Consider the following 25,859-nt stretch of genomic DNA (forward strand, 5'->3'; position numbering starts at 1 on the left):
GTAAATTTAATATAAAAACTTATGAAAAGTAGAAAAAGAGGTTTTTCAAAAAATTAACTTTTAGTAACCGTTTTCTTAATAAACTGAAAACATTTGAAAACAAAACTCTTGTTTATATCTTTTTTAAACTCTGGTGTAAAACTTATTTTTTTGTTGAAAGCGTAATGTTTTATATACTTTGAATTTTTACATTCTAAACACAAATATAAACTTAACTTTATTATTTAACTTTAAAATTATAGTATAGTAAACCGTAAATTTATTATGTTTTTTAATGCTCTTTATTGAGAAAAAATTGTAAACATATGCATAAAAATAATAACAACTAACATTAGTTTACCTTGAAAAAAAATATTTTAAATTAATGTTAGTTTTCTTATTTTTAGTTATGAATTCTTAAAGATATATAGTTTCTTAAGAATTAGTATAAATATATTGAAGGAAAAAAAACAGTGCTAAAAGTACATACTATTTTAGTAAAAATACATATATATATAGTATAAATAATTGATTTTTTATTCACTTGTTGAAACTAAATTAAGTTGGTGTATATGAATTTTCAATAAGTAAATTTATACCAAATTAATATGAATTTTTAGCACTATTAATTTTTCTTCGATGTATTTGTACTAAATTTTATGAAACTATATATTTTTAAGAATTCATTAATCGAACTTTTAAAAAAACACACAACTGTATATTTAACTTTTTGTTTTGGTTGTTTTCGTAAATTTATAAAAAAAATAAAAATTAAGTTAACTTAGTTGGCTATTCTGTAATTTATAATACTTTGTGTCAATAAGTAAAAAAGCTTATTAAAAAGAAAAACTTTAATAAAAGATGTATCTAAAAGATGTAATTTGATTACTTTATGTTATAAAGTATTAAATATTTAAACGGTCATATTATGTAATAGTTGTTTATTTTAAATAACTACTTGCTCGTGTTCAGTTTAACACTTGTAATTATCAAGCATGTTTTTTTAATAATAAGTTGAATTTAAACAAAACAACAATACTCAGACTTACTTTAGCAAGAAAATAAATCTTCTTAGAATAATTAATTTCTAACAATATTTATTCTTTCAGCAAAAAGAAACAAACTAAAACAACTAAGGAATATTTTAAAAGCAATCAGTTTAATACACAAAATTTTCCTAAAAATTTAAAGAAAAAATAACAGTACATTCACAAAAAACGACAAAAATGATTGATGACAAAATTAGTATAGTTATACTTCTATATATAAATATAGGTATTTTATGTATAGTAAATAGAAGTTATTCAATAAAATTCAAAATATTCAATAAACTTGAACGTATAAAATACCACAGAAGATATTAAAATACTTTTTAATTATAAACACCATTTCTTTTGCTACAAAATATAATTCTACTTAAGATTATATATTAGTCTTGAAATTAAGCTATTTCAGTTTGTAGACCAAACTTTTTGAAACGGTACACAGAGTGTTATTTTTGTTCACATTGTCCATTGGTTAAAAAATATTAATTAAATGAATTTAGAAATCATAAATAAACTACATCAAAAGTATCTTTTTTTTTTGATAACTTTGACTTTTTTTAATTCAATTTTTTTAGTCGGTAAAGTATATAAGCTACAGTAAACAGTCGAACTTTTAAAGATAAAAGATCATTTATATAAATGTTATCTCTTCATTGACTTTGATCGCTGTAGAAATCTGAGGTAGAAACTTCGACGGGTGAAGTTAAATAATGGACCTGACGTGAAGGAAGTCTTACAGGGGCTGTTCCTGTTGCTAAGCAACCCAACTGACTCTTTTGCGCCGTGTTGTGGTAGTTACCATGATGGTTTGTATCTGTATGTTTGTCTTTGTTTTAAAAGTATTGAGCAAGTATAAAAAAAATGCATAAATTAATATAAATTGTTCGTGTGACAAGAGATGTAACTTTGAAAACTAAAAGTTCTCCTATCTTCATTAAATTTCTAAGTTAAAGTTTACATGAAATAAACTTTATAATTTTATACGTTAAGGTTATGCTTTAAAACAAAAAATAATTTTTACAACAATATCTTTTTACAACTAAACTTAGTCAAAATTTATTAAAGGCTTTTTAAACATTTTTTGTAACTCAATTAGTTAATTACTAGATACTACTGACATATTGGAAAAGTTTTTGTTCATAGAAAGTAAAAACAAAAATCGGTAAATCTTTAACTTTTGCCTTCATTAACTAATACTACAGCATATAAAAATGGTACAACAATGAAACGGTCTAAAAAAATATTTTCCTTAGAATATACAAAAAAAATATTTTTCAAAAACAAGTTTAATGTAACAACTTACTGTGAATTAGTTTTTCGCAGTCAGGTTCTTCAGGAATCACTTGATTTGCTGGATGATTTCTTGTTTTCGGCTGCTGAAACTGCCAACAACTCGAAGCTGTGCTGTTGTATCCGCTATGAACAGATACTGAACTCATTTGTGGCGACCCAACAAATTTTTCATCTATAAACGCAGGTACGTGGTCACGTGGTACGTCACTACGAACGCTGCTATGCTCGTTGCTAGCCTGACCAGCACTCATTCCACTGTCGCCCGTGTGATGGTTGTATGACGTCACAGAAGAATTCGTCGCGCTTCCGTGATTTGGACGTCTTTGATGGTTACGGTTTTGTTGTATTTGTTGGTGGTTTTGATGGGGATTTTCTAGCAACGGGTCGTTGTCATGGATACGATTGCTTGCTGTTGCTACTTCTTCCACGGTTGCTAGATGAAATTGACCCTGTTGGTTGCTACGGTGGTTGTAGTGATGGTTGCTAGGTGGCGCTACTCCCACCTGAGATGCAGACGGCATGTCAAATGATTCTTCACCTGAAGAAGCGTATTGGTCGTCAGTTGTCATGGAAACGACGTTTTGTCCTCCGAGTGAGTTCATCATAGATACACTTTTGGCTGAAAAATATATTTACTGGTAATAAAAAATAACCTTATAAAACAACTTTTATAAACTTACGAGGTATTCTTTGTGGAACATTCATGTTAGAATTTATAGCTGAGGCACTTGCAACTAAAATTGGTTGATTGTTTTGATAATCTCCTTGGCGCCTAAAAGTTAAATTGACTGCTTTAAGCCACAGAAACGTTCAAAACTCTTAATTTTATCTTTTATTACAAGCAGCGATTCTTAACCTGGAGTAAATTTCCTTGTTTAAAGGGGTTAAGTTTCTCACAATAAATGTTTTGGTAGTTTTATGAAACAAGGATTCTAATTGAATTTGGTTTTTGTCGTCTTAGTTTCAGTAAACTTATAGTAAAATTAACCAAATATTAGCAAATGTCAGGATTTGTCCGTTCAAAAACTTAAAATTTCTAAGTTTCTATTGAAATTTGAGAAACAGTTTTTTTTATTTTTGGGCTAAATTTGGTAACTACGTTTTATAAAAAATAACATATATGAAAAAAGGTTGAGAGCCACAGATTTAAAGTCTTTAGGCGAAATAAGAAATTAAAAAATTGTTAATCACTAGATAAAACTATACATACCTGTGATTTGTGTAATTTTGATATCGTTCTTGATTTTGGAAGGATAATAGGTTACTGCTGTTATTAAAAGCTGATTGCGAATTTGGTAAATTAATTTGTTGTTGAGGTGAAATGTCTTCTGGATAATTTGTTTTTCTCTGCTGGCCTGAATTAGAAGATCTTCCGCCGGCAGAATGTAGCATGCTTCCACTACTCAGACTTCTAAAAGATAAAGTTTAAATTTCATTTACAGATATTTCTTAAACAGTTTTAAAATTTTTAAACACTTTATACTTGACACAGCGCAGCTATTAGTTGTAAACAGTTTTCTACGTAAACATAGCAACTAATTTAAATACTGTTTTTAACCATAAAACTTTAACGATGAATTAAATATTTTGTTGCTGTAATAAAATTCTAACGAAATAGTACTTTTAAATGTTATTTTCGTGCAAAAATGTCAGATAATAAATGTCAGATAATATTAAATAAATGTTTAAAATAATTATTATTTTAACGGATTAGTTTCATCTTTCTTCAGAATAAAACAAAACCAAAATATAATATAAAATAGACCTCACGTCAAAACTAGGCTTATTTTAACATAAGTTCATTTAATCTTCATTAAAACAAAAACTTTTAAACTAAACCAAGTTTCTTTTCATTTTTCTAAAGTTATACATTGTTTCTAGTAATAGTTACAACGATTTTTACAAACTTACAGCTGACTGGTCTTCTGTGACAACTGCGGACTGGGCGGTGCTTTTTTGTAATGCTGGTTTGAAACCGTTTCTTGCGGGCTAAAAACGAAAGGTTAGTTTGAAAGAAAATCTTAGTAAGCAAGTATAAAAAAAAAGTAACACAAAGACAACTTAAAATTTTACAACAAATTAGAAATATTATCTAAGTTATGTACATACACATTTATAACCAAAAACCACTAAATAATAACAAAAAAATTAACAACAAAATTATTCCAAAAACAATAACAAACAAAGCAAAAATAAGTTAACTTGTACATAAGTTGTTTTTAAAATAGGCTAACTAAAATTATTCAATTTTAGTTGAAACGTCACGATGTGTTATTTTATGTGATACTTTGAAAATCTTACTTTGTTCTTTATTTCGTTCTGAGGATTGCTTAAAGCATTGAAACTAAGTAAACGATTTGAAAATTAGTTGTTTTTTATATTATAAATATACATTTATATATATGTATCTACTAGTTATCACAGCTGTGTATTCATTTTATTCTATATTTTCCAACTAAGTTATGTGAATCTTAAGATTGTATCTAAGTCTAAAAAAACTGCTATGGTAGGTGCTACAAACTATTGAGGCCAGATTATTTTCAAACTAATCACATTTAATTTTATTTAATTGCAAGAAACATATTTTTTACGACTAATTTTTTAAACAGCAATTAAAAGGTCTAAAAACTAGTTTCTTTTAGGCTTGTAACTCTACAAAAAACAGAAATTATCCCCTTTTACAACTTACATTCGAGGTTGTGTTGAGTAATTTTGCTGATTGAAAGTTGTATTATTTCCATTCATATATAAATAAACAGGAGATTGCTGAAGTGTATCACTTACTGATCCTCCTCTATAAAAGTATTAAAGTATGAGTTATGGTTTAATCAGAATCATTAATGAAATAGATAGTGTTTTAGAATGACCTTATAGTAAACTTTTGAATTTAAGCCTAAAGGTCAAATTGTATCTTCGCAAATACAGTATATCCTTTTAACTATTCATTAGTACTGTTTTTATTAAGTAAAGTACTAGTTTGTTTAGTGTAGGTAGACTGTTTTAGTTAAATAAAATTAATTATGATCAGCTCTTATTATGATATTGTCTAAACATTTAGTGAAAAGAATACCTTGATTGTTGGTAAGAAGCACTCATCTTCATATTGTTGTAGTTATTTGGGGAAATTCCGGAAGGTGAAATATAAACACTTTCACCACCGTTACCAATAACACGATCACCCATTTTAGAGTAGTTTGTTTGGTTATTAGGGGAAGGTAGGGGCTTGTCAAGGATACCCATATCAAACTGGTGTAAAGGTGGATTGTATCTGTGACTACCTGTTATAGTTGAAAACTGTTTTGTTATAAACAATTTTTAAGTTATTTTTTGAAATTTTTTTTTTCATATTTTGTTCTCTTTAATTTTGATTAAAAATTTTAAGTATTTTGTAAATTTAGTTACCACAATGTTTCATAGAAAAATACTCATATACAAAAACAATGACTATCAAATTTATAAACTTAGCTAATAGTGCCTATCAACAGTAATACATAAGCACTGTATTGGCTATAAATGCTTAACAGAGTTTATTTGACAATCAAACAATCAATAGGGGTGTAATAGAAAATCTATATTTAAATGGAATAAACATCATTTGGCTTGCAAATACAATGTTGTAAGATTCACAGTTGACAGGCAGTTTGCGACTTGACGTCAATTGACAACACGGATGCGGCGAACTAAACTCAAGCCAAGTTGTCTAACTTCGCGTGATTCTCTTTTTGTTATATCGGTAAGCCACACTCTTTTAAACTTGCTTGACAAAGTTGCATAAGCGTTTATAATTCTTTTTTTGAAAGCCATTAAAAGTAGAAAAACTGAAAATATTTCTTACTACTAAAATAGTTAAATAAGAAACTAAACAAACACACTTGGTTGTTTTACGGTTTTTAGGTTTTTAATATATGTTTTTGTAAATACCAAATTAAATTAAGTATCATAATAAAGAATAAAAATTGTTTCAAAACAAAATTGTTTGAATAGAAAAAAAATTGAGATTAAAAAAAAACAGCATAAAACCTTATGTAAAATTTTATCGACAACTTTATATAAAAACAAACTTTACAAAGTAAACTTTATAAAATATTAATATTAAATATTTTAATATACTTACTGGGTCTATTCATAGACTTGAGGTTTTTTCTTCGACGTACATAAAAAAATACAATGATTGCTACAATCAGTAGCAATCCAACACAGGCCATCACAATATAACCCGTGGTGGTTGTCCAAAAATCTTGTTGTGGGGGCATAGTGCTGCTTTCAGGATTTTCCGTTGTCGTTGTTGTTGTTGATACTGTAACCACTTCTCCTTCATTTTTGTTTTCTGCTGCTGAAAGTAGAGTTTTGTAAATAACGATAGAGAAAATTGGAAACAAATAGAGCGTGTATTTTGATACAAGCCTAAAACTCGAACTCTGCGCTTGTACTAATAACAAACACCGAAATTGTAAACAACGAGCTTTTCTCTTTAAAAACTAACCAACAAACGAAGCTTTTGAAGACGGACCACCTCCTAGTTTTGTTACAAATTCTAATTTTACTTCCTTCACTTCATTAAAACCAAAGCTCGAACAAGTTGAAGTCACGTTAGTTTCAGCTTGTTGAGAAAGTTCTTCAGCTTCAACATACAAAACTTCAGTCTTCTTTTCCCCCTTGCAAGTAATGACGTAATAGTCAATGACGTCATTGAAATGTTTTTGTAAATGGGGAAGACCCCAAATTACTTCTAAACCATCATCGCTTTTTTGGTGGTCTCTTATATCGATTGGTTGAAGAATGTTGACTATAATAACATTGAAAATTATAAGTTTGGTTTTTTCGTTTCTATTTATTTACATCTTCCTAAATTTAGTATTGTTTTTTTTTTGGTAAAACTTCTAACTTTTTTTATTAATATCCTTATCTCATATTAAAAAATACTTTATAAATACTAGTTGTTTACTGTTTTAAAAAGTTTTATTAAAGTTATTTAACCTTGTAATTCAGACGAAATTGTTGCTAAAATTCCTGTTTTGTCCACAAAATCGTTAGTATAAGACAAAATTTCAACAGCATAACTGAAGCCATGTGCAGTAGGTAGGTTGTATATCCTGTAAATAAAGTACATGTGATGACAATCGATCATCATTTTAAATATTTCCTTTCACATTTTAAATTTTTGTTTTTTTTACAAAAAATATGCTACTTGCTTTTAATATACCTTGTTTAAATATACATTTGACCTAATTAAGTTTGTTTTACTGTTTTGTAAAAGAAATAACTTATTGATTTTTTTTCTAAGTTTACTTAGGCAACTGCTTTTTTGCTGTTTTTTTTTAGCATTTTTTTACAACTACTTAATCTTTCCTGAACTTACCTTTGACTGCAAGGCACGTTGTCGAGAACGACTTCGCCGTTCACCCCATTGAACAAATAAGACCTGATTTGAAATCCGTCAGTTTCACCGCACGAGCCATCTTTCGCCTGCCAGCTGACCTGCAAGAACTGCCGCTTGGACGTGTAGACGAGCGACGCCTCTAGTTTTTCAACTTTTGTTATCGACGATTCTTCTTTTGCAGTCGTGTTGACAACTTCAATTTCTGTAGAAACAGCAGTTTGAAAAAATTTTTATAGAAACATGGTGGAGAAACTTTAAGCTTGTTAAAGAAGCTTTATTTAATCATTTTATATAATTTAACGCTGAGTGTGTAACTACGGATTAAGTACAGCAGTTGAAGCACCACTCAAGAGTTTGCTTAGATAAAGAAAGGAATCAAAGCAAACAGAACAAACACTTCAAAGATTGCTTGAAACTCTGCGTGGTTTTATAAAAAAATGTAACTGTTAATTGTTAGCATCATTAACGCTTATTTAAACTAAAGTTACAAATAACTTAAAAATCTTGTGTCTAATGTCGTAAGTTGATAAAGTATGGGAAAAATATTATTTTCATCAGCTTTTGAATTCGAAAAAGGTCAAAAAATTAATACTTTATCTTTTATATGTAGTTTAACAATAGAAGGCGGCAAAGTTGGTGTCGACTGAACTTTAGTTTTCCACATGTGTGTAAGCTTAGTAAACACCAGGATTTAACCTAAGCTTTTAGGTTAATGTTGAGGTATTCATTTGAAAAAATTGCAAAGCTGGGAAAAATTTATTAATTTTTGGCTGAAATTCCTCAAATTTCTTATCAAACCATGTTCAAAATCTATGTAGCTCAAACACCAAAGTTAAGAAATAATACGGTTAATAGTTTTTACAACATTAGGTCATTAAACACACGTTAACCTTTGAAACTATAATAAATAATTTGTTTGCACAAAAGTTTAAAGAAAGTTATCTAAACTTCTAAAAGTAATTAACCTTGTGTGTAGTAGGCAATTGGTACAATTGATGTTTGACTTGCTCCATAGTCATTAAAAGCTTGTAATTTTATATAACATGGTTTTGATGGTTGAAGTCTATTTATTTCAACTTCAGTAGAAAGTGTTCTTGGCATCACATTCCATTCTTTTAACTTTTGTCCTATCCTGAAAATAACATATTTTGTTTTAAATAATTTAAACGAAAAAATCAAGTATTTTATCTAATATCAGAAGGTTGTGATTCTTAATATTTATACTCACTTTAAAAGCTTAATCAAAAACAAGCTTTATCATTACGTTTAAATGCTTTTTATTTTGGTCACGTTTGCCAAGATTACTTTCTGAAGTAGATAATACTTTGCAAACACAGAAGTAAACTTTAATTTGTACAAAAAAGACAAGCTTTGTGTTTGTTTTCATTTCACTTCTGTACGCTCTCTACAATGTTAAAAAGGTCATAAAAATCTTCCAGTTTGGCATCGGCTGACGCTGAGCTTTTTAATAGAATACCAACAAAACATTTTTATCAAAACAAATATTGTATTTGGGCACTGAAACAGCCAAAATGTCATGACTAATTTTCTATTGAATTTCACAAAACTGAAACCGAGCTTAAAAAACACATGTGCTTTGTCTCGACGTCGATTTGAAATATCAAAATATTGAAATGCTATAAGTTTTTTTTCTAAAAGTTTTTTTTCTTAGCCGAATTTTGTTTTAAACTATCATTCAAATTTTATTCAAACAGTACAGAGTTTTAACTTTAAATAGAACAACTAATTATGGAAAAGCAAATACAGCTTTGATTTTCAACAAAAAAGCAGCTGTTTTTAGCAATTAAAGTAATTATGATTGATTACAAACATAAAAATCTTAGACAAATTACAGTAGCACTAATTTTACTTTTTTTTGTTGTTTTGTAATAAATTAATTATTTTGATCAGGTATAGTCATTACAGCTCTAGTTCTTGATAGTTTTTTTTTTTGTTATATCAGCAGCTCATATAAAATCTTAATTACTCTGAAAGTAATCTTAAGCACTCGTTATCAAAACTTAATGATACTCAAAGGAGCATCTAATACCAATCAACGTGACTCACTGAAAGTATGCAAGTTCGAAATAAACTGGTTGATCATCAACTGATAATATTGAAGGATTCCACTTTAATTTTAATGAGTCACTTGTTGATGAAACTAATTCAGGGTAACCTGAAATTTTTGGAATCTTTTCTTCAGCGTCCGAAGTGTCTTGAAACTGATCTCCTAGTGCTGAATATAAAACTATCATTTTTTATTATTATTCTTATTTTCACAATTAATTTTTCTCAAAAAAATATTTTTAAGTTTATATTTTAATATACTTATACAGGTGCACAACAACTCAAGTTCTAATATTAAAATTTCTGACAATTCAAGTTCTAAAAATCTTGTTTTTTTTAGAGTATCTAATCCTTTTTTTTTACCACAATAACCTTATAAATAAACCTTTAGATACATTGTTTATTTTTTGAGTTTTAAGTTTGTTTTTGAGATGTGGTCTATATAAAACGTTTAAATTTGAAATATCATGTAAACAATAATACAAATATACTAGTTTTCTAAAAGTTAAACTACAACTTATAAAACATTCAAAGTAGTAGTGATATTATTGTTAACTGTTTATTTGCTACTGTACCAAATTAATTTAATGAGCAACAAACTCACAAGCAACTTTGAGTTTCATTGGAAAGGAAGTTTTTCCATTTATGTCTGAGACAACACACGTATAAAGCCCGCTATCAGATTGCTGTTATAAAAAGGTATTACTGTTAGTTTATAAATAGTAATAATATTTAAAATAGATTACATTTTTACTTTTGTAGTTTTCTACATGTGGTATTGATTTCAATTAGTTCTAATTGTTTTTAAAACTTTAAGTTATGTTCTAAAAATTAAGGGAACTCAGATTTTCCGAATAATTGTCACAAATAGGAAATATTTTTTAGTTTTTGACTTAACAGTACTATTAAAGTTGAATATTACGCAAGTTATTTTACAAAACAAATAAAAAAAATATGCAAAACACATTCATACATTTATAGAACTAACATTTTAGCAGTTAACAATTTCTTTTACAACTTCAAAGCAGCGTTAACTTTTTGTTACAATAAAGTGTGTGTTTGAAATAGTATTAAAGGTTACTGGCGAAATCAATAAACTTTGTTTACTTAACAATATATACTGATGACTGAGAGTGCATAGTAAATGTTGATCTCTAACCTTTGTTTGAAAAATCTTTAGCCCGGAGTTGTTTTCTTTTGGGTCGTCATGGAAACTGATCCGACCCCCATAAGCAGATTCAGACATGAGGTTGCCGTCCCTTAACCACTCAACCTTGACTGTTTCGGGCGATCTGGTCATGTAAGAGCACTTGAAAGTGACCATTTCTCCCAAAAATTTAAATGTATCACCAGAAGCGCTTGTCACAATGGGAGGCACTGGTCTTGATGAAGCTGTAAAATTAATACAACTAAAATTTTAAGTACTTCAAAGATTTTTTAAATTTTAAATCCAGTTTTAATTTTGTGTTTTTGCTTATTTGCAGTCTATTGAAAACAATGACTTGTATTTGAACCTATTTTTACAGTGAAATCAAGTAAAATTCAGAAGTAAAAACTATTTTGCTTACCAACTAAACTTGTCTCTTATATAATTTGTTCAGCTAAATAAAACTCTTATGTGTTAGTAAAAAAAACATAAAGCAATACAATTAAACCGTAAAAAATAATTTATACTAATGTATTTGAACCTGTAACATGCAGGTTAATTCCGTGTTGTTTTTCACCAACAAAACATCTATACTCCCCGGCATCTATTAAATTTACATCTCTTATTTCAAGTTTGTCTCCTTCTTCTGATACCAAAAATCTTGATTTGTAAGGATTTTGCAAGTCTGTTAACCCTGTAAAAATATTATTTTTATCATTTTTTATTATAAAATTATAATAAAAATATATTTTATTATTATTAAAGGTCTAATTATTAAAGCATTAAGTCTAGCTTATTTACAAAAGCATCTATTAATCTGCTTACTTCTTGGAAGTTTCCATTTCAAATCGCCACTATCCTTAATTTGACAATCAATTTTTATATTGCTACCTTCATTGACTGATAATTCAGAAAATACAACACCTGGTTGATCTGAAAGTTCAAACAAATTTAGTTTTAAAAAACTTATTTTTATGACTAAATTTACAACGCACTAACTGTATGAATAATAAGCCCCTTTAAATACGAAGCTTAAAATTATTTTGTACGTATTTTGCAAAAATACATGTTTTCTACAGTACTATAATGTTTTCTTAAAAGTTTAATTACTAAACAGTTAAAAAGTGTTTAGATTTTTTTACGGTTTCTTAAAATTTGTTTTAACTTTTACCTTCAACTTGAATATTGAATTCTATCTTTTTAGTACCAGGGTTGTTTTTCGCAACACAAGAGTAACTACCAGTGTCAATTGTTCGAGCACTTTTTATAACCAATTTATTTTGTAGTATTTCATATCTAAAATCATATTTAATTTTCGTTATAAATTATAAAATAGTAGTAAATACTATTTATTCAATAAAAAGACCATAATCATTTTCTTCTTAAATTTTTGTCAATTAAACTACGTCATTTTATTATTAAAACTGTAATTAATACAAACTTAAACTAACAAACCTTTGAAATTCTAAAAAAAAATAATTTTTCTTGAACTTGAATGATAGAACAATAGTTTTTTTTTTGGATTTAAGTTGTAACTCTACGTCATTTTATCACTAAAATTGCGTTATATCTAAAAATTAATTTCACAAACCTGCTATTATCTTGAAGTCTTTTTGATCCCTTGTACCATGAAATCCATGGTTTTGGGTTTCCTGATGCCTTGCATTTTACAACAATTTTTTCTCCTTCGTAAACTGACACGTCATCAGGAGTTTCCGTGAAGTTAGGCATTTCTGTGACGTCAATAACATAAAATAATCATCACTATTAATATAAAAGTTAACAATTACCAAAGTGTACTTATTTTCTGAAAATAGGTTTTAAACTATCAAATAATTAAGATATTTCAGATGAGCGAAAATGCTTGTATTTGACATATGGTAAAAATTGATTTTTTATCGTTGAATTTTCAGCGTAAGAAAATATTTTAAATAGCATTTTTTCGTGCATAGTAGGTTTTAAGTATTTCGTTTTAAGTCCATTAAAAAACTTATACTATTTAACTGTTCTAACGGCTTAAGTATTTTAGATGTTTATTGAAACTAAAAATAAAGAGCGAATACAGATTTTTTACGCAAGCACTTTATCGCTATAATTTAAAATTTAGTTGATGTATACTTAAAACAATACTGATACTAATTTAAGTTGTGAAAACTGTTCAGAACTAAAATGTTTAGTTTTTTGATAATTTTTTTCAGTTGTCACTTCTTAAACCAAAAAAAAATCGTTTCAAAGACAGCACAACAAAAAACATGACAGGAAAAAATGTTCGAAACGTTGTGGCGGGGTCAAAGAGTTTACGGAATTAAGCTGAAAAACTTAAAAGTGCCTGCATCTACTTGAGAAGGAAAAAAAAAAACAAAGTTGCCGTGATGTTATTGGCTTTTTATGAGACTTCAAAAGACACGAAATCATGTGTGTGTTTCTTTCAAATTTCAGAAACTTCACATGATCAATTAGCTTTTTGTTTGTTTCTTGCTGAATAAGAAACTTTCAAGTTTGCAAGCGGGCCACTCAAAAATCTTTTAATGCATCTGAAAGCGTTTGTTGGCAGCCAACTTCACTTTTCATGTTTGCATTGTGTTGTGGTTTTATTAGCTTTGCAAACTGCATTATCAGGATTAAGAATTAAACCTCAACCGATGAATGGAAGTTAAGAATAAACTTTGGCACAAAGTCGATGTAAGGTAAATAGAAGGCTAACCTATTTTTAAACTTAAGAAGGATATGATTATAAAATTTAGCACAGCGTAGGTACATAAAACTTATTATTTTTACTTAAAATTTACTAGTAGTAAAAAAACCTTGTACAGTTAGTTGAGCAGCAATGCTTTTCCTGGTACCAGCTGAATTTGACGCCACACAAGTGTATAAACCTTTATCTTCAGGTTTCACATCAGATATTATCAGACTTGATTTGTCTCTTGGGAGTAACTGTAAAATATTTTACCTTAATGTAGATTAAAAGTTTTAATGAAAATATCAGTATTATTTTTTGTCTATATTAGACTGTTGTATTTTTTATACCTTTTTTCTTGTATCCCGAACTTGGTCCTGCCTGGAACCTTCTGATTTCTGATAAAACCACGTGATTTGTGGTTCCGGCTGTCCATCAGGTTTCTTGCACCGTATAGTGGCCGAATTTCCCTTCAAAGCAGCAACATCAAACGGCATGACTACGAAATTCTCGATATCTGTGCAGTATATGCGTCATAATAACACTTGTCACACTAATTTACTAGTTGTTACTCATACAAAAGTTTTAGCACCTGCTTATTTTAATTCTAATATAAATTAATCATTTCAAAAATTTTTGTAGAAGAATTATTTTTGTTAGTTAACTGAGAAGCTCTAAATATTTTTTTCAAACTAAAAGGTGTTTAGCTAATCGTTTTTCGTAAAGCCATACTCATGGTACAATAATTTATATTGGTTCGAGAAAGTGGCTACCGAGCTCGTTATAGCTTCATTATTTTGTAACCGATACTGCAACAGGAGTAGTTAAATACATGGCGACTGCAAGTAAAATTGTACGCCGAAATTGACTAATTTCGCTGTAAACAACTTCAAAGGAAACTTTTATGATTAAAAAACTGCTCGTGTTCGTGTAAATAATTTTACAAGTGGACTTTTTTCGCAAAGTATAACAACACTAAGATTTTACAATTTTTAATTTATAACTTTAAATATCTTATATATACAAAACAGTTTTTTTAGCTTGATAAACTATCAATTCTTTTTAAAATGTTTTGTATTCAAGGTATTTAAAGCAAGCCTATACACATACCCAGATATAATAATACTGACTAATACTTTAATCAACAAAGTCGTGAAGTACGTTTAAAACGTCCCAAGATATTCAAAACAAACAAGCCTACGGGAGAAAGCATTTTTTAACACAACAAAATATCACCCCCCTCTCTCTCCAGTCATTAGGTTGCGTGCAAAGAGAAAACTCACCCACAAAGCCCCCCATGTCATCATTAAAAAGTTTTCGCAGATCACCGCGACATGAATGAAACGACGACAAATAATGAGCGGACAATAGAATTTCGGGGAAGGCATCTTGCTTTCGAGTGGGCACTTATAAAATAATTTTCTTGTTTTCTCCATATTTTCCAAGCTCTAAGGTCACCCTTTCGCCCCTTTCGTTTGTAATTTGGGGGGTTGCCATTGACCACGTTCAAGATTCTCACTTTTTTTTATTAACCTTAAGGGACAAACGATGTCTTTTGTGACGTTTTTGACAAAGACAACATTTAATATTTTTTGTCCTTTTTTAAGCTACTGTACGCTCAAGTAGCAAGCTGGCTTCTTTTATGCGGTACAGTAAAGTTTCTTGAGAAGAATAATGTTGAGCATTAAATTCAAACAAAGTTTTTTTTTTAATTTCGTTATCAGTTTTTTGTCTTTTGGGTGCTTGAGAAGTTACTTTAATGGTAAAGAAATGTTGATAGTGCTACAAGAAAAAAAAAGATTAGGAGTCAAGTTAAAAAACTTTTACTTGTTAATAAAAAATATGAATTTAAATACACAGTTATTCAATTTTTGAAAAAAAACGGGATTTTTACTTTTTTGCACATTTGTAAGTTGTTCAACTATTTAAGTAAAAAATATACCAAGTTTGAGATCAGAACCCTAAAAACTAATTTCTTCTAATAACTAAGCAAACTTCCATTCATTTCAAATATCGATAAAAATTTATGATTTAACTATTGATAACGTCTGTCCTGATAATTGTTATACCCTTTTAAAACCAGTTAACTTTTTCATTGAATATTTACCTTTATGATTAAATCTAAACTACCTACTGAATGAACTTTAATATTTGCAAACTATAAAGAAAATTTAATTATCTGTATTTACCTTTGCATTAAACAAAGTTTAAATCGGTTTTTGTAATTTCTTTTCAGCTAATAACAGTCTATTTTTATTCAAAGTCTTACAATTTAATCTTCAAGCAAAAGCAAGTATGAAACTATAAATATCATTTAAAAAAAATCTTATACAGTGTTTTTTGTATTAATGTATAAATATTTTAGTTCCGAATAGTTTAAACTAAACAAGAAAATGAAGAAAAAATTACAATGAACATATTTAATGTTTGTTTACTTGTTTTATTTTCATACTTTTTTTAAACTTATACTTCAATGAGAGTTAAGTTTTTAAAACTAAAACGCGAATTTCAAGCTTATACACAATTTATTTCCCAGCTCTTTTTTGAGTTCATTCTTCTTTTAAGCTTAACAGTTCGGTTGATAACGGTGAATCATTCAAACTTTACTATTAACACATTAACAGCTTATTACTCATCGGGTGTTAATCGCACTCTGTTAATAGACACGTGCGCACCGAAAAATTTCGTGCAGTTCAATGAGGTTTTCACAATTTTGTCAAGCTTTTATTTTTTCTTATAATTTAGTGAAAATTCTTTGTTTGAAATTTTTTTAGCATTGTTAATTGTATGTTTTGTTTTTCTAAAAATAATAAATAGGTAAACGAAAGTTAGTAGGAGTTATACGTAATAAACAAAATACAAGATGATGAAAAACATAGACAGTTAAAACTTTGATATTTTTTTATATCATATTTATCTAGTTCTAATATTAATTTTTATACGGGTAAATTGAAACGTATTTGTAAAGCTGGTATAATTTTGCTAATAAGTCGTTTTAATCCGAATATTTCATAATCTTAAAGAATACTTGGTAAGTAGTTTCATAAAAAACGTTTTATTAGTTGTTCGTTTTAAATTTTACAAGTGTATCTAGAACAGGAAAAAAAATGTATTTGACTGTATGAAACATATATTAAACTGCAAAGATTAAACAAGAGAAACAGCTTTAAAACTTTCAAATTATGAAAAGTTTAAATACAAAAACTATAAGTTTTAAAAAATTATTTTTGCTTATGTTTTCAGACGTAGAGCAGTTTTGAAAAGTTTTCAAATATTTAACACTACATTTTATTCGTTGAATATTGTGAAAATAGTAATAATGTTTTATCACTGTTGTGTTACTTATAGTTATTTACAAAAAATCAACTTGATACATCAAAACTATATAGATTTTATCTGTTCTAATCTTTATATTTAAAGGGTTTTTGAAAATCAAAGAAAACCAGCTAAAAAGTACTTATGACGTAATAACTCCCGTAGAGAGGTAAGGGAGTTTTTACAATTATAATTTGATTAAAAATTATTTTACTTTAAATGAGTTTTCTACAACGTATTGTTTCGTTTTAATTACAGTAAAATTTATCTCTAGAATACTTAATTGGATACATCCGGTAAAGTCAAAAAATAAAAACAATTGCTGTTGAAATAAAAGTAAAGTAAACTGTTATGATATTAAGCAGTAGTTCGAACGTTTTAGTCCTAAGTTTTAATTAAAAAATTAAATTTATACCCTAGTACATAACATTTTAATTTTATTTTACTCAAAAACTGACAGAGTTTAATTAAGTTAATGAGCGTCAACAAACATGCAGTTAGAGCATCCGTTTAACAAAGAGTAAGGTCATACTACCATCGCTTTTTTTACGTATTTAGTATGCATTATCACAATAAGTGAATAAAATTTTAAATTAAACTACTATATTTTTTAACTTAAGTGAAAATTTAAGACTAAGTTAAAAAAAAAAATATGTCTATGTGAATAAAAACAAACAAAATAAAAATCGTTTAAGATTATATAGCCTACGATCATAAAATAATAAAGATTTAATGAAAATTAATCTGTAGCTTTTTATTGGTATGTTTGAAACAAAAGTATCTTAGTACTTTATATACTAGTACTAATTTTGTTAATAGTTTGTGCAACAATATATTACCAATACAAAAAAAAAACAGTTTGCATCTAATAAATTTAAATTGAAATAATTTAGTTACACAAAACTTATAGCTAATTTTAATTAGTTTTTATATTTATATAAATCCTACTTAAAAAAAACTTCTTAGTCCGGTCGAAAAATTAATAAACACCTATTTATTTTCTCCTATGTAATATATGATTCAAAAGCCTGTTTCTTATTCTGTTCCAATTAAAAAAAAAACTTAAAGAAATAGAGTAGTAAATGGAACCAATTAAAAGAAGCTTTATATTAATCGGTTGTCAACTGCCAACTACTAACAACTGTAAAAACTCGTTTCATGCCACGCTGTTAGCCTAATTACCAAACTGCTGCCGTGCCAAAGGGCTAAAGTTCATAAGATTCAAGCAAAACAAACTCTTTTATCAGGCATTGGCTTGTTGCGAAGGAAAGCAAGTAAAAAGAAATCACTAACTTACAACACGAATAGTTTTTATAATAAGGAATAACGTTAAGTTAACTAGATAACTTTGAATAATATACATGTTTTTAAGTTGAATTGTTAGCAATATGAAAAATAAACCAATCTATTATTTTACTTTCAATACAAAAGCTATCACTAAATTAGATTGTTTTTAAGGTAATAAAAATTATAAAAAAAGACTGATTACTTGTGTTCTAAAATAATTTAACTATTTTAGTGCCTAAAAAGTTTCTCAAAAAGTTAAGAATCTTTTAAAACAATTAATGAATTGTGGTATATTAAAAAGTTATAATTTGCTTTTAATGAAATTAATACTTTATAAAACTACAGATAAAATATCTGTAAACAAAATATTTTTTTATATTATTAAACTAAATTAAAATACAATTTTAATTGAAAGGTTAAAACATTTGCTTAAAAACTTGTAAAGGTCTGAAATGTTTTTGTTTACAATTGAAAATTAAGTATAACTATTCTACTTAAACTTAATTGGTTTAAATTTAATTTAATTAAATCATAAAACATTTATACTTAAAAAAATTAGTTTTTTAAATAAGTATTATGGTCATTCATATAAAGAAAACTAACTACTAAAGATACGTTTTATTATTTTTTTGACTGTAAAATATATTATTTTAGCTTTACTGATATGTCACGCTTGACATAAAACAATTTTTTTAGTTGTTGAACGTTTTTTTAACAGGTTGAAGTAATTTAAAAATTAAAAACATTTGTAAATAAAAAAAAAGACATCTGAAGGAAGTTTGTATTCAAACGAACTTGTTTTTAATTAACTTAAATCAATCTACATAAAAAACTGTCAGCGTGAACTTTCTAAAGTTTCAAATTCATTTTAACATGTTTAACAACAAAGCTTGTGGCTACGTAAAATCATTTCTACATGTTAACTTTCATTTCAGGAAATAAAGTGCCCATTGACTAATAATTAAATATTTTTACAGGCAATAAAAGCTAACAAAAAGTATTGTCTTGTAAAAAAGCTACCCTGGCGTAACGAAAATTTGAATGTGAATGAAATTCTAAACCTTTCATTAAAAACTTGAACGGTCAACAATAACTTTACTGAGACAGCAATTCATAATCATAAAAGTAAGCTTTAAGCAAAACTGAGCACCCTTTATACCAAGGTAACGTTGTTAATTTTGTTGGGTTTCTAAAATTTACAAACTAAACTTAAATTTACTGTCATTGTATGAAGATTATGACAGAATATTAAGCTGAATCATTTAGCTCGATAAAAAGAGTTTAAAATAAAAAAAAATAATCTGTTTGGTATGATTGTTTTTGTGACAAAAGATTTGTATAAGTTATGTTAAGAAAGTTTGATATTTTTTTATAAATGTTTTACTAACATGAAATGTAGACGTTAGCAGGTTTGCTTTTTATATATCCATATTTATTATTTGCCACACAAGTCCATTCACCAACATTTGAGATGCCTTCATTCCACAAATTACTGAAGTCCAACGTTGATTTTGCCTGAATAATTTTTAAGTGTATAATTTTTCATTATTTAATATTTATAAAAAAACTTACAACTCCATCTTCACATTTGAAGGAAGGTGTGATGCTTCTAACTGTAAGTTAAAATTATAAGTTAAATCTAACTTAAGTAAAATAGTTAACTCAAGAAAATCATTTAATTCAGTGTAAAAACTATAACCACAGCAAAAATAAAGGTTTCTGTGTTATAAATAAAAGTTAAACCTTAAATTTAGTATCTATTTATTTTGTTTGGAATTGTTTTTATTTGACTTTTACATACAAAAAATGTTTAAAAAAAAAATTGTAACTGTTCAATTTATACTTAAGCATTAGTCCTTAACTAGTCAAAATACTAACAATTGTCGGGTTTTCTTCCATTTTTGAGCCAGGAAATTTCGGGTATTGGGACACCTTTGGCTTGACAAGAAAGTTTAACCGCTGCTGAAGATTTGTAATAAACTCCTTGAGGTTCTTCTAGAAATGCAGGAGCTATTTTTCTGTTATCCGTTGTTTCCTTACATTCATCACAACCTTTAAAATTAAATAAACATTAGTTGTTAACTATGTATTTCAAATCAGTTATTTAAGTTTTACTACTATAATTCAACAACTACTTAAACAACAAGATCTATATGAAATATTTAGTTGCTTAGACATCGATGAAAATAAAAACTTCACTCGTTCAATAAAGCAACCTTTTATTGTAAAACGTCAATAGCTTTACTTCTATAAAACCACGGTTTTTTTTTGAAATACGGTAATATGAAACTAAAAGTAAAATACATGTAGTGAACGTTCAGGAATTCTATGCGAGGTAAGCCCCTTTTAATTGTAATTACACGGCTGTCTACGCTTTGAGTGAATTTTTTTCTTTTTTTACGGTATCGTTTCGATCTTTCCCACCGACGATTTACCGACGTGTTTAGCAACGTGCCAATTAGCAGCGACGCGGCGGCTGAAAATTTATTGTATCTTGTTTGCCTTTCGATAAAAATTGAACTTTCGAAGCGGAATGAAATTGGCTCTGTTGTGGTGAAAAGGGGCCCCCGGCTTGTACAAATAATCACCTCGGGTGTTTGACCGTTAACTTTACGAGGAAGTTTTCTCCTCGGAGTGTAAATACAGTGTTGATGCGAAAGAAATGACCTCATTCTATTGTGTCGCTCGTATTAGTTTTCGCGCCTAAATTACAGCCTTCGAATATTTTTTACTGTATTTTCAATATTCTGATGCAATATATAAAAGCTTCCTTCTATCAAGTAGTTATGGTGAATTCTATTTTGTTTTAATTTTATTAAACTGTATCAGTTTAGTTAAAAAACAATTAAACTTGTGTTTGCATGTTTCAAACTTTACAAGAAAAATATTGTTACGCTTTTGACGTAGCAATGTAAAAGTTTGTAATAAACAAACAACATTTATTATGACCTAATTTTAATATTTTTTCTTAAATTGTGCTTTTTTCAATGGAAGTTTTCCAAAAAATGAACTAATATTTATTTTTTTACAAGTGTCAACTGTATTGGCACGATACACTTATTGAAAGTTTATTTTCCATGTATTACACAAACTTCAAGTAGTTTTGTTCTGGCAGCTGCAAACTACTTCCTGGTGGCAAACAGTTTGTGATAAAAATAAAACAAACGACGGCCGACACAAGTCAATTAAGTTGACAAAGGTTATTTTGCAATGTTGTTTATTGCTTCTTATGAAAAAAAAACAAGTTTACATTCGGTAGTTTTCAATTTGCACGCTCGTAATTTAAAGGGGCGGAGTTGTCTTGCATTTGTTTGTACATGAAAAACACGCTTGAAATTTACGAGCAACCTTTTAAACTGACCACCTAAACTGCATTTTGTATTGAAGTTTGCTCATGACCACATTGCAACTTTGTTTGCTCGGTTTATTGGTTGAAATTGCGCTCCGAAGTCGCTTTCGCCTGGCAAACGGAGCGAATCGGTTTTGCTTGAAACTCGAAGCGTCGAAATCCTTCGGCTGTAAAGTTCTAAGGCGATCAAGTGAAAATGCAATTAAGTTGTTGGCTCGCTGCGTTTCGGTAAGCGGCTTCGCGGGTTTTCAGATTCTCGTGTTTATCGTACACGAGCAATTACAGCTTCTTTAAAGGGACTGGCTGTTTACAGCTGCCAATTAAATTGCTTAGAGTTTGCAATCTAATCAATAAAGCTCGGTAGTCGAAGTATAAGGATGCTTGGTGCAGCGTCTAGTTTGTTCAATAAATACGCAACAGACTTATAAAAAGTTAAAAAGTATATTTTTTAGTAGGACTTTTTTTTTATTTTCATTTAATTTATTTATATAATAAATATGTATTTAAGTATATTTTTATTAAAGTATGTTTCAAATTTATTTATACTACGAACAGCAGTTTATTTCATTTAAATATAAAGCCTTTGTAAGCTTTGTATACATCAACTTTGATATAAAACATTATAAATGAAAAATTAAGCCGAAAAGTGTAAACAATAGTTTAGTTGTAATCTGTTTTTTTTTTTTCTAGAAAAAAAAACGATTAAATAATTGAAATGAAGTTAAACTTAAAGTGAAACTTAAAAAAATTTCTACACAGAAGTCAATTAAGTTGACAAAGATTATTCCGTGGTTAGTTGTTTTTTAAAAATTTTAAGCTGTTCAGTAAGACAATCAATAGTTATAATAGTGTTTACATGGTAACATCTCTGTTTCAATTGTGTTAAATTAACAAGGCAATTAGAATCCCTAGTGAAAATTTACCACCCACTGAGCTACTTAAAACACGAATGTTAGTCCATGCGTTTAACTGCTATATAAAAATTCCACTACTAGTTAATAGTGTTTTTATTCAGAGATTTATCAAAATCATGTTGTAAACACTTCTAGCTGAAAGATTGTAAAAACGCATAAGGTTAGAGGACTTTCAAAAAATAAATCAATGTAAGTACGAAAATTGGCAAAAAGTTGTTGTGAATATACTTGTAAATAAATATATAAAATAAAAAATTTCAAAATTTAAATCGACTTTGCAGCACATTGAAATTGTCATTTGTGGTGAAAAATGTACTTTTTCAAACCTAAAATTAAAGGCTTAGACTAAATATTTCATTGCGAAAATTCTTGAACCATTGTGACAGTGGCACAAGATATCAAGTGAAAAAAACACTGTATTACAGGGTTGTCAAAAATATGCAAACCCCAGTTTTATCATCATTAGTGGTATTGCTTTTCATATTGATTATCAAGACTTATTTTAGGCAAAATAGCGATGTGCAGAAAATTATGATTTTCAGTATGTGTTAGCTTTAATTGGCTACACCTATTAACGTAGAAAAATAGTTCCTAGTTTAAACTAGAAATTATTTACCTTTAATTTTAAGCCTTATGGTAATAATTCTGTGTTATATTAAAATTTGTAAACATTATTTTTTAAACTAAGTAGTAAAATAGTAGTAGCATTTTAAACATCATAAAATTATTTTTTTTTTAAGTTTAAAGCTAAATTTATAGTTTTTAAACTCTCCTGCTGTGACTAAAAACTAATAAAAGAAACAAATTTCGTTTAGTTTGTGACAGAAATTTAGTTTCATTTGTTCAAAAAACATTTTAAAACTTTCCAACTTCCAGTTTAAAAAGCAACGTAAAGGAAAAGTCACAGTGACAAGGTCGCTAAGTTTGACGCTTTCTCTTATTGTTACAGCCGCCGGTAGCTTTCTGTAATCTATTTACTTCGCTTCATAAATAATTCATTAAGCTTTGCAATGCGAAATTTTCCCCAGCTGAGGAAAAACCGGTTTCGAGCTTCGTTTTATTGTTATTGTTTTCTTATCTTTTAAATGCTGAATAATTGTTGTATAAAAACGCCTTGTTGAAGAAAGTTGAAGCTTTTAACTACAATAAATACTTACATAAAATGTGATTATAAAATACGATTTTTAAACGTTTTCTTCTCGTATTTGTTAATTAAGGTTTGTAATAAACTATTTCATTTTTATTTACACTTAGTAACAAACTAATTTAACTTTGTTTTAATGAGTATTATTATAAAAACAATTCGCAATTAATATTATTTTTGAGTAAGACTTTTCAAACTTTTGCTTAATTAAGAAAGAGTGCATAAAAACAGTAACGATTGTATATTGTAAAAAATTACCATACTTTTAATAAATTTCTTAAGGAATATATTATTTAGTTAAACTAAAAACAGTTGTGTAAATTTTTGGTTTTCTAAAAAAACACACTACGTTTTTATTTTCCAACAATCCAATACAAACTTACTTGAAATTGTCATTAAGCCGAAAATCAATGCAATTAAAAGGAGGCAACTTTGTCTCTTGCATAACACACTCATAATGACTTCTTCTGACACGTAAACAATAAATAAGATGCAAATTTAATTTCTTCAGAGGTATTTTGTTTACTTTTTGAACTTTTATTCTAATTGTCTCATCGTTTTATTAAAAACTTAATAAAATAATTGAAAATCTGCAATTCATAGTTTTACATAAACTAGTTGGTATGTAAACAAGCAAACGAACTATTTTAAAAACAATAGTTTCTAGTTAAGGCTTTTACACATGTTTTCGAAATGAGATTTTACTTTTTAAGTTGTTCTTTCTTGTAATTAAGCATTTTCTAACTTATACCATATGCTATTAAAAAATTAGATTAAAATTAGTCTTTTACTCAACACACTTCGTTATTTTCTATAATTATAACACTAGTTTTTTATCTAAATTATTACAAACCTTCAACTTAAAGCTAATTAACCAAATAAAACACTACTTTCTACATAAAACAATAAAAAATATGCATAATTTCTTCTCACAAATCTCACTTCTGACATGGGCATAATTCGTTTAATTTGATTACGCCCAAACGTCACAACACTGACAGGCAATTTCATACAAACCCGACGATTGTTTTCCTTCGAACCAGCCTTTTTCACACGCTCCTACACAACACCGGCAACCACCTATATAAACAAGATAGCATCGAGAAGAAAAAAACGAACATAAAGCCTGTGACAGCAGGATAATCACTACCGCGCTTCGCGTTTAAACGTTTTGTTTTCCTAAGACGGCATTGAAATTCTTTCGTTCAGACGTTGTGGACTTTGCGAATTAAAGGTTGCTGGCAGCTTTTAAACGAAACTGCCCAGCCTGATTTTGCGGCCAAAGAAAGGCTGCGACCGTAACTGAATTAACACAACACCGTTTAGCCGTGTTATCCTTGTATGAACCTTGCAGGGGTGGTTTTGTTTGCATTGCGCTGATCTTTTCTTTGTTGACTACTGAAAAAATATCAACAAAAAAATTTATTGTTCTAAATGTCAAACTCAAAACAAAACTAACAATCAACAGTCGTTTTGACTAATTTTTGGTTGAAAAGCTTTAAAAAAGTAAATGCGCCGTTCGAGCAATCTGCGCACTTACTGCTAACCGAAATCCGATTATGGCTCAAAACTGTTTAATGGTTTTACCAGCAACATAGGGAGCTTAGCAACAGCTGACGGTAGCCAACAGACCACCCAAGAGGTCTGTAGATGCCCTGGCCAACATCGCTACAGAGAGAAAAAATATTGATTGCTTTATAACAAGCACTTTATTGCCGTTCCATTAAGCAATTAGCAAATATTTGAAGACCGAAACCTAAGAAGACGCAAACAAAAAAAGCAAACAAATACGAGCAAGTTCAAGTGTTCATCTTCAACAACCTTTCATCTTTGAAATTTTGAGTTTTTATTTTAAAATTCATCTTCTGAGGAGTAGAGACGCCACGCTGATTAGTGGCAATAAGCCCGTTGAAACGAAAAACTGAAATGACTACGAAAAAGGCGACACTGGAGCTGTAAGAAAACTTTACTGGTGAGAAGTAAACTTGAAGTTTCATGTTTGCGCAAGTTTTTTCAATGATGAGTGACATTTAAGCTTTGCATGTTTGAATTGGCTTCACAACTTTGTTTAGATTGCAATCAATCACTTAGAATACGCTTAACAATTAGATTAGAAAAATATAAAACTAAATACTTTCGATTGTTGATGTATTTATGTAATTTTTTTAGTCAAACAGCTGTTTTTCGATTAAGTGTTTTTAAAATATTTACTAAAATTAAATATAAAAAAGTTTTATTTTTCAGTCATAAGTTTTTTTGCT

At 28.2% G+C, this 25,859-nt stretch overlaps 1 protein-coding gene across 2 annotated transcripts; it reads right to left on the reverse strand.

Annotated features, from left to right (window-relative positions):
- Positions 1-1,462: 1,462 nt before the first annotated feature.
- LOC145831561 (roundabout homolog 2-like) lies at positions 1,463-24,167 on the reverse strand. 2 transcript variants are annotated; one of them, XM_082938852.1, is made up of 25 exons: positions 23,982-24,167; positions 20,070-20,243; positions 19,764-19,804; positions 19,580-19,706; positions 13,940-14,106; positions 13,717-13,846; positions 12,504-12,645; positions 12,084-12,208; positions 11,738-11,845; positions 11,454-11,606; positions 10,925-11,157; positions 10,370-10,451; positions 9,766-9,934; positions 8,664-8,830; positions 7,678-7,900; positions 7,296-7,411; positions 6,802-7,104; positions 6,433-6,648; positions 5,389-5,596; positions 5,008-5,112; positions 4,230-4,307; positions 3,529-3,729; positions 2,999-3,090; positions 2,329-2,937; positions 1,463-1,839 (listed from the first exon to the last, which is right to left on the reverse strand). In XM_082938852.1, exons 1-25 carry the CDS (start codon positions 24,052-24,054, stop codon positions 1,676-1,678), a joined length of 4,206 nt encoding a protein of 1,401 aa, XP_082794978.1. In that variant the 5' UTR covers positions 24,055-24,167; the 3' UTR covers positions 1,463-1,675. The 2 variants fall into 2 exon arrangements, with proteins under 2 accessions (XP_082794978.1, XP_082794977.1); XM_082938851.1 differs by having other exon boundaries at positions 6,433-6,651.
- Between the last annotated feature and the right edge of the window lie 1,692 nt (positions 24,168-25,859).

This window comes from Thalia democratica, chromosome 3, assembly GCF_965202585.1.
Source record: "Thalia democratica chromosome 3, ktThaDemo2.hap1.1, whole genome shotgun sequence".
Taxonomy (NCBI): domain Eukaryota; kingdom Metazoa; phylum Chordata; class Thaliacea; order Salpida; family Salpidae; genus Thalia; species Thalia democratica.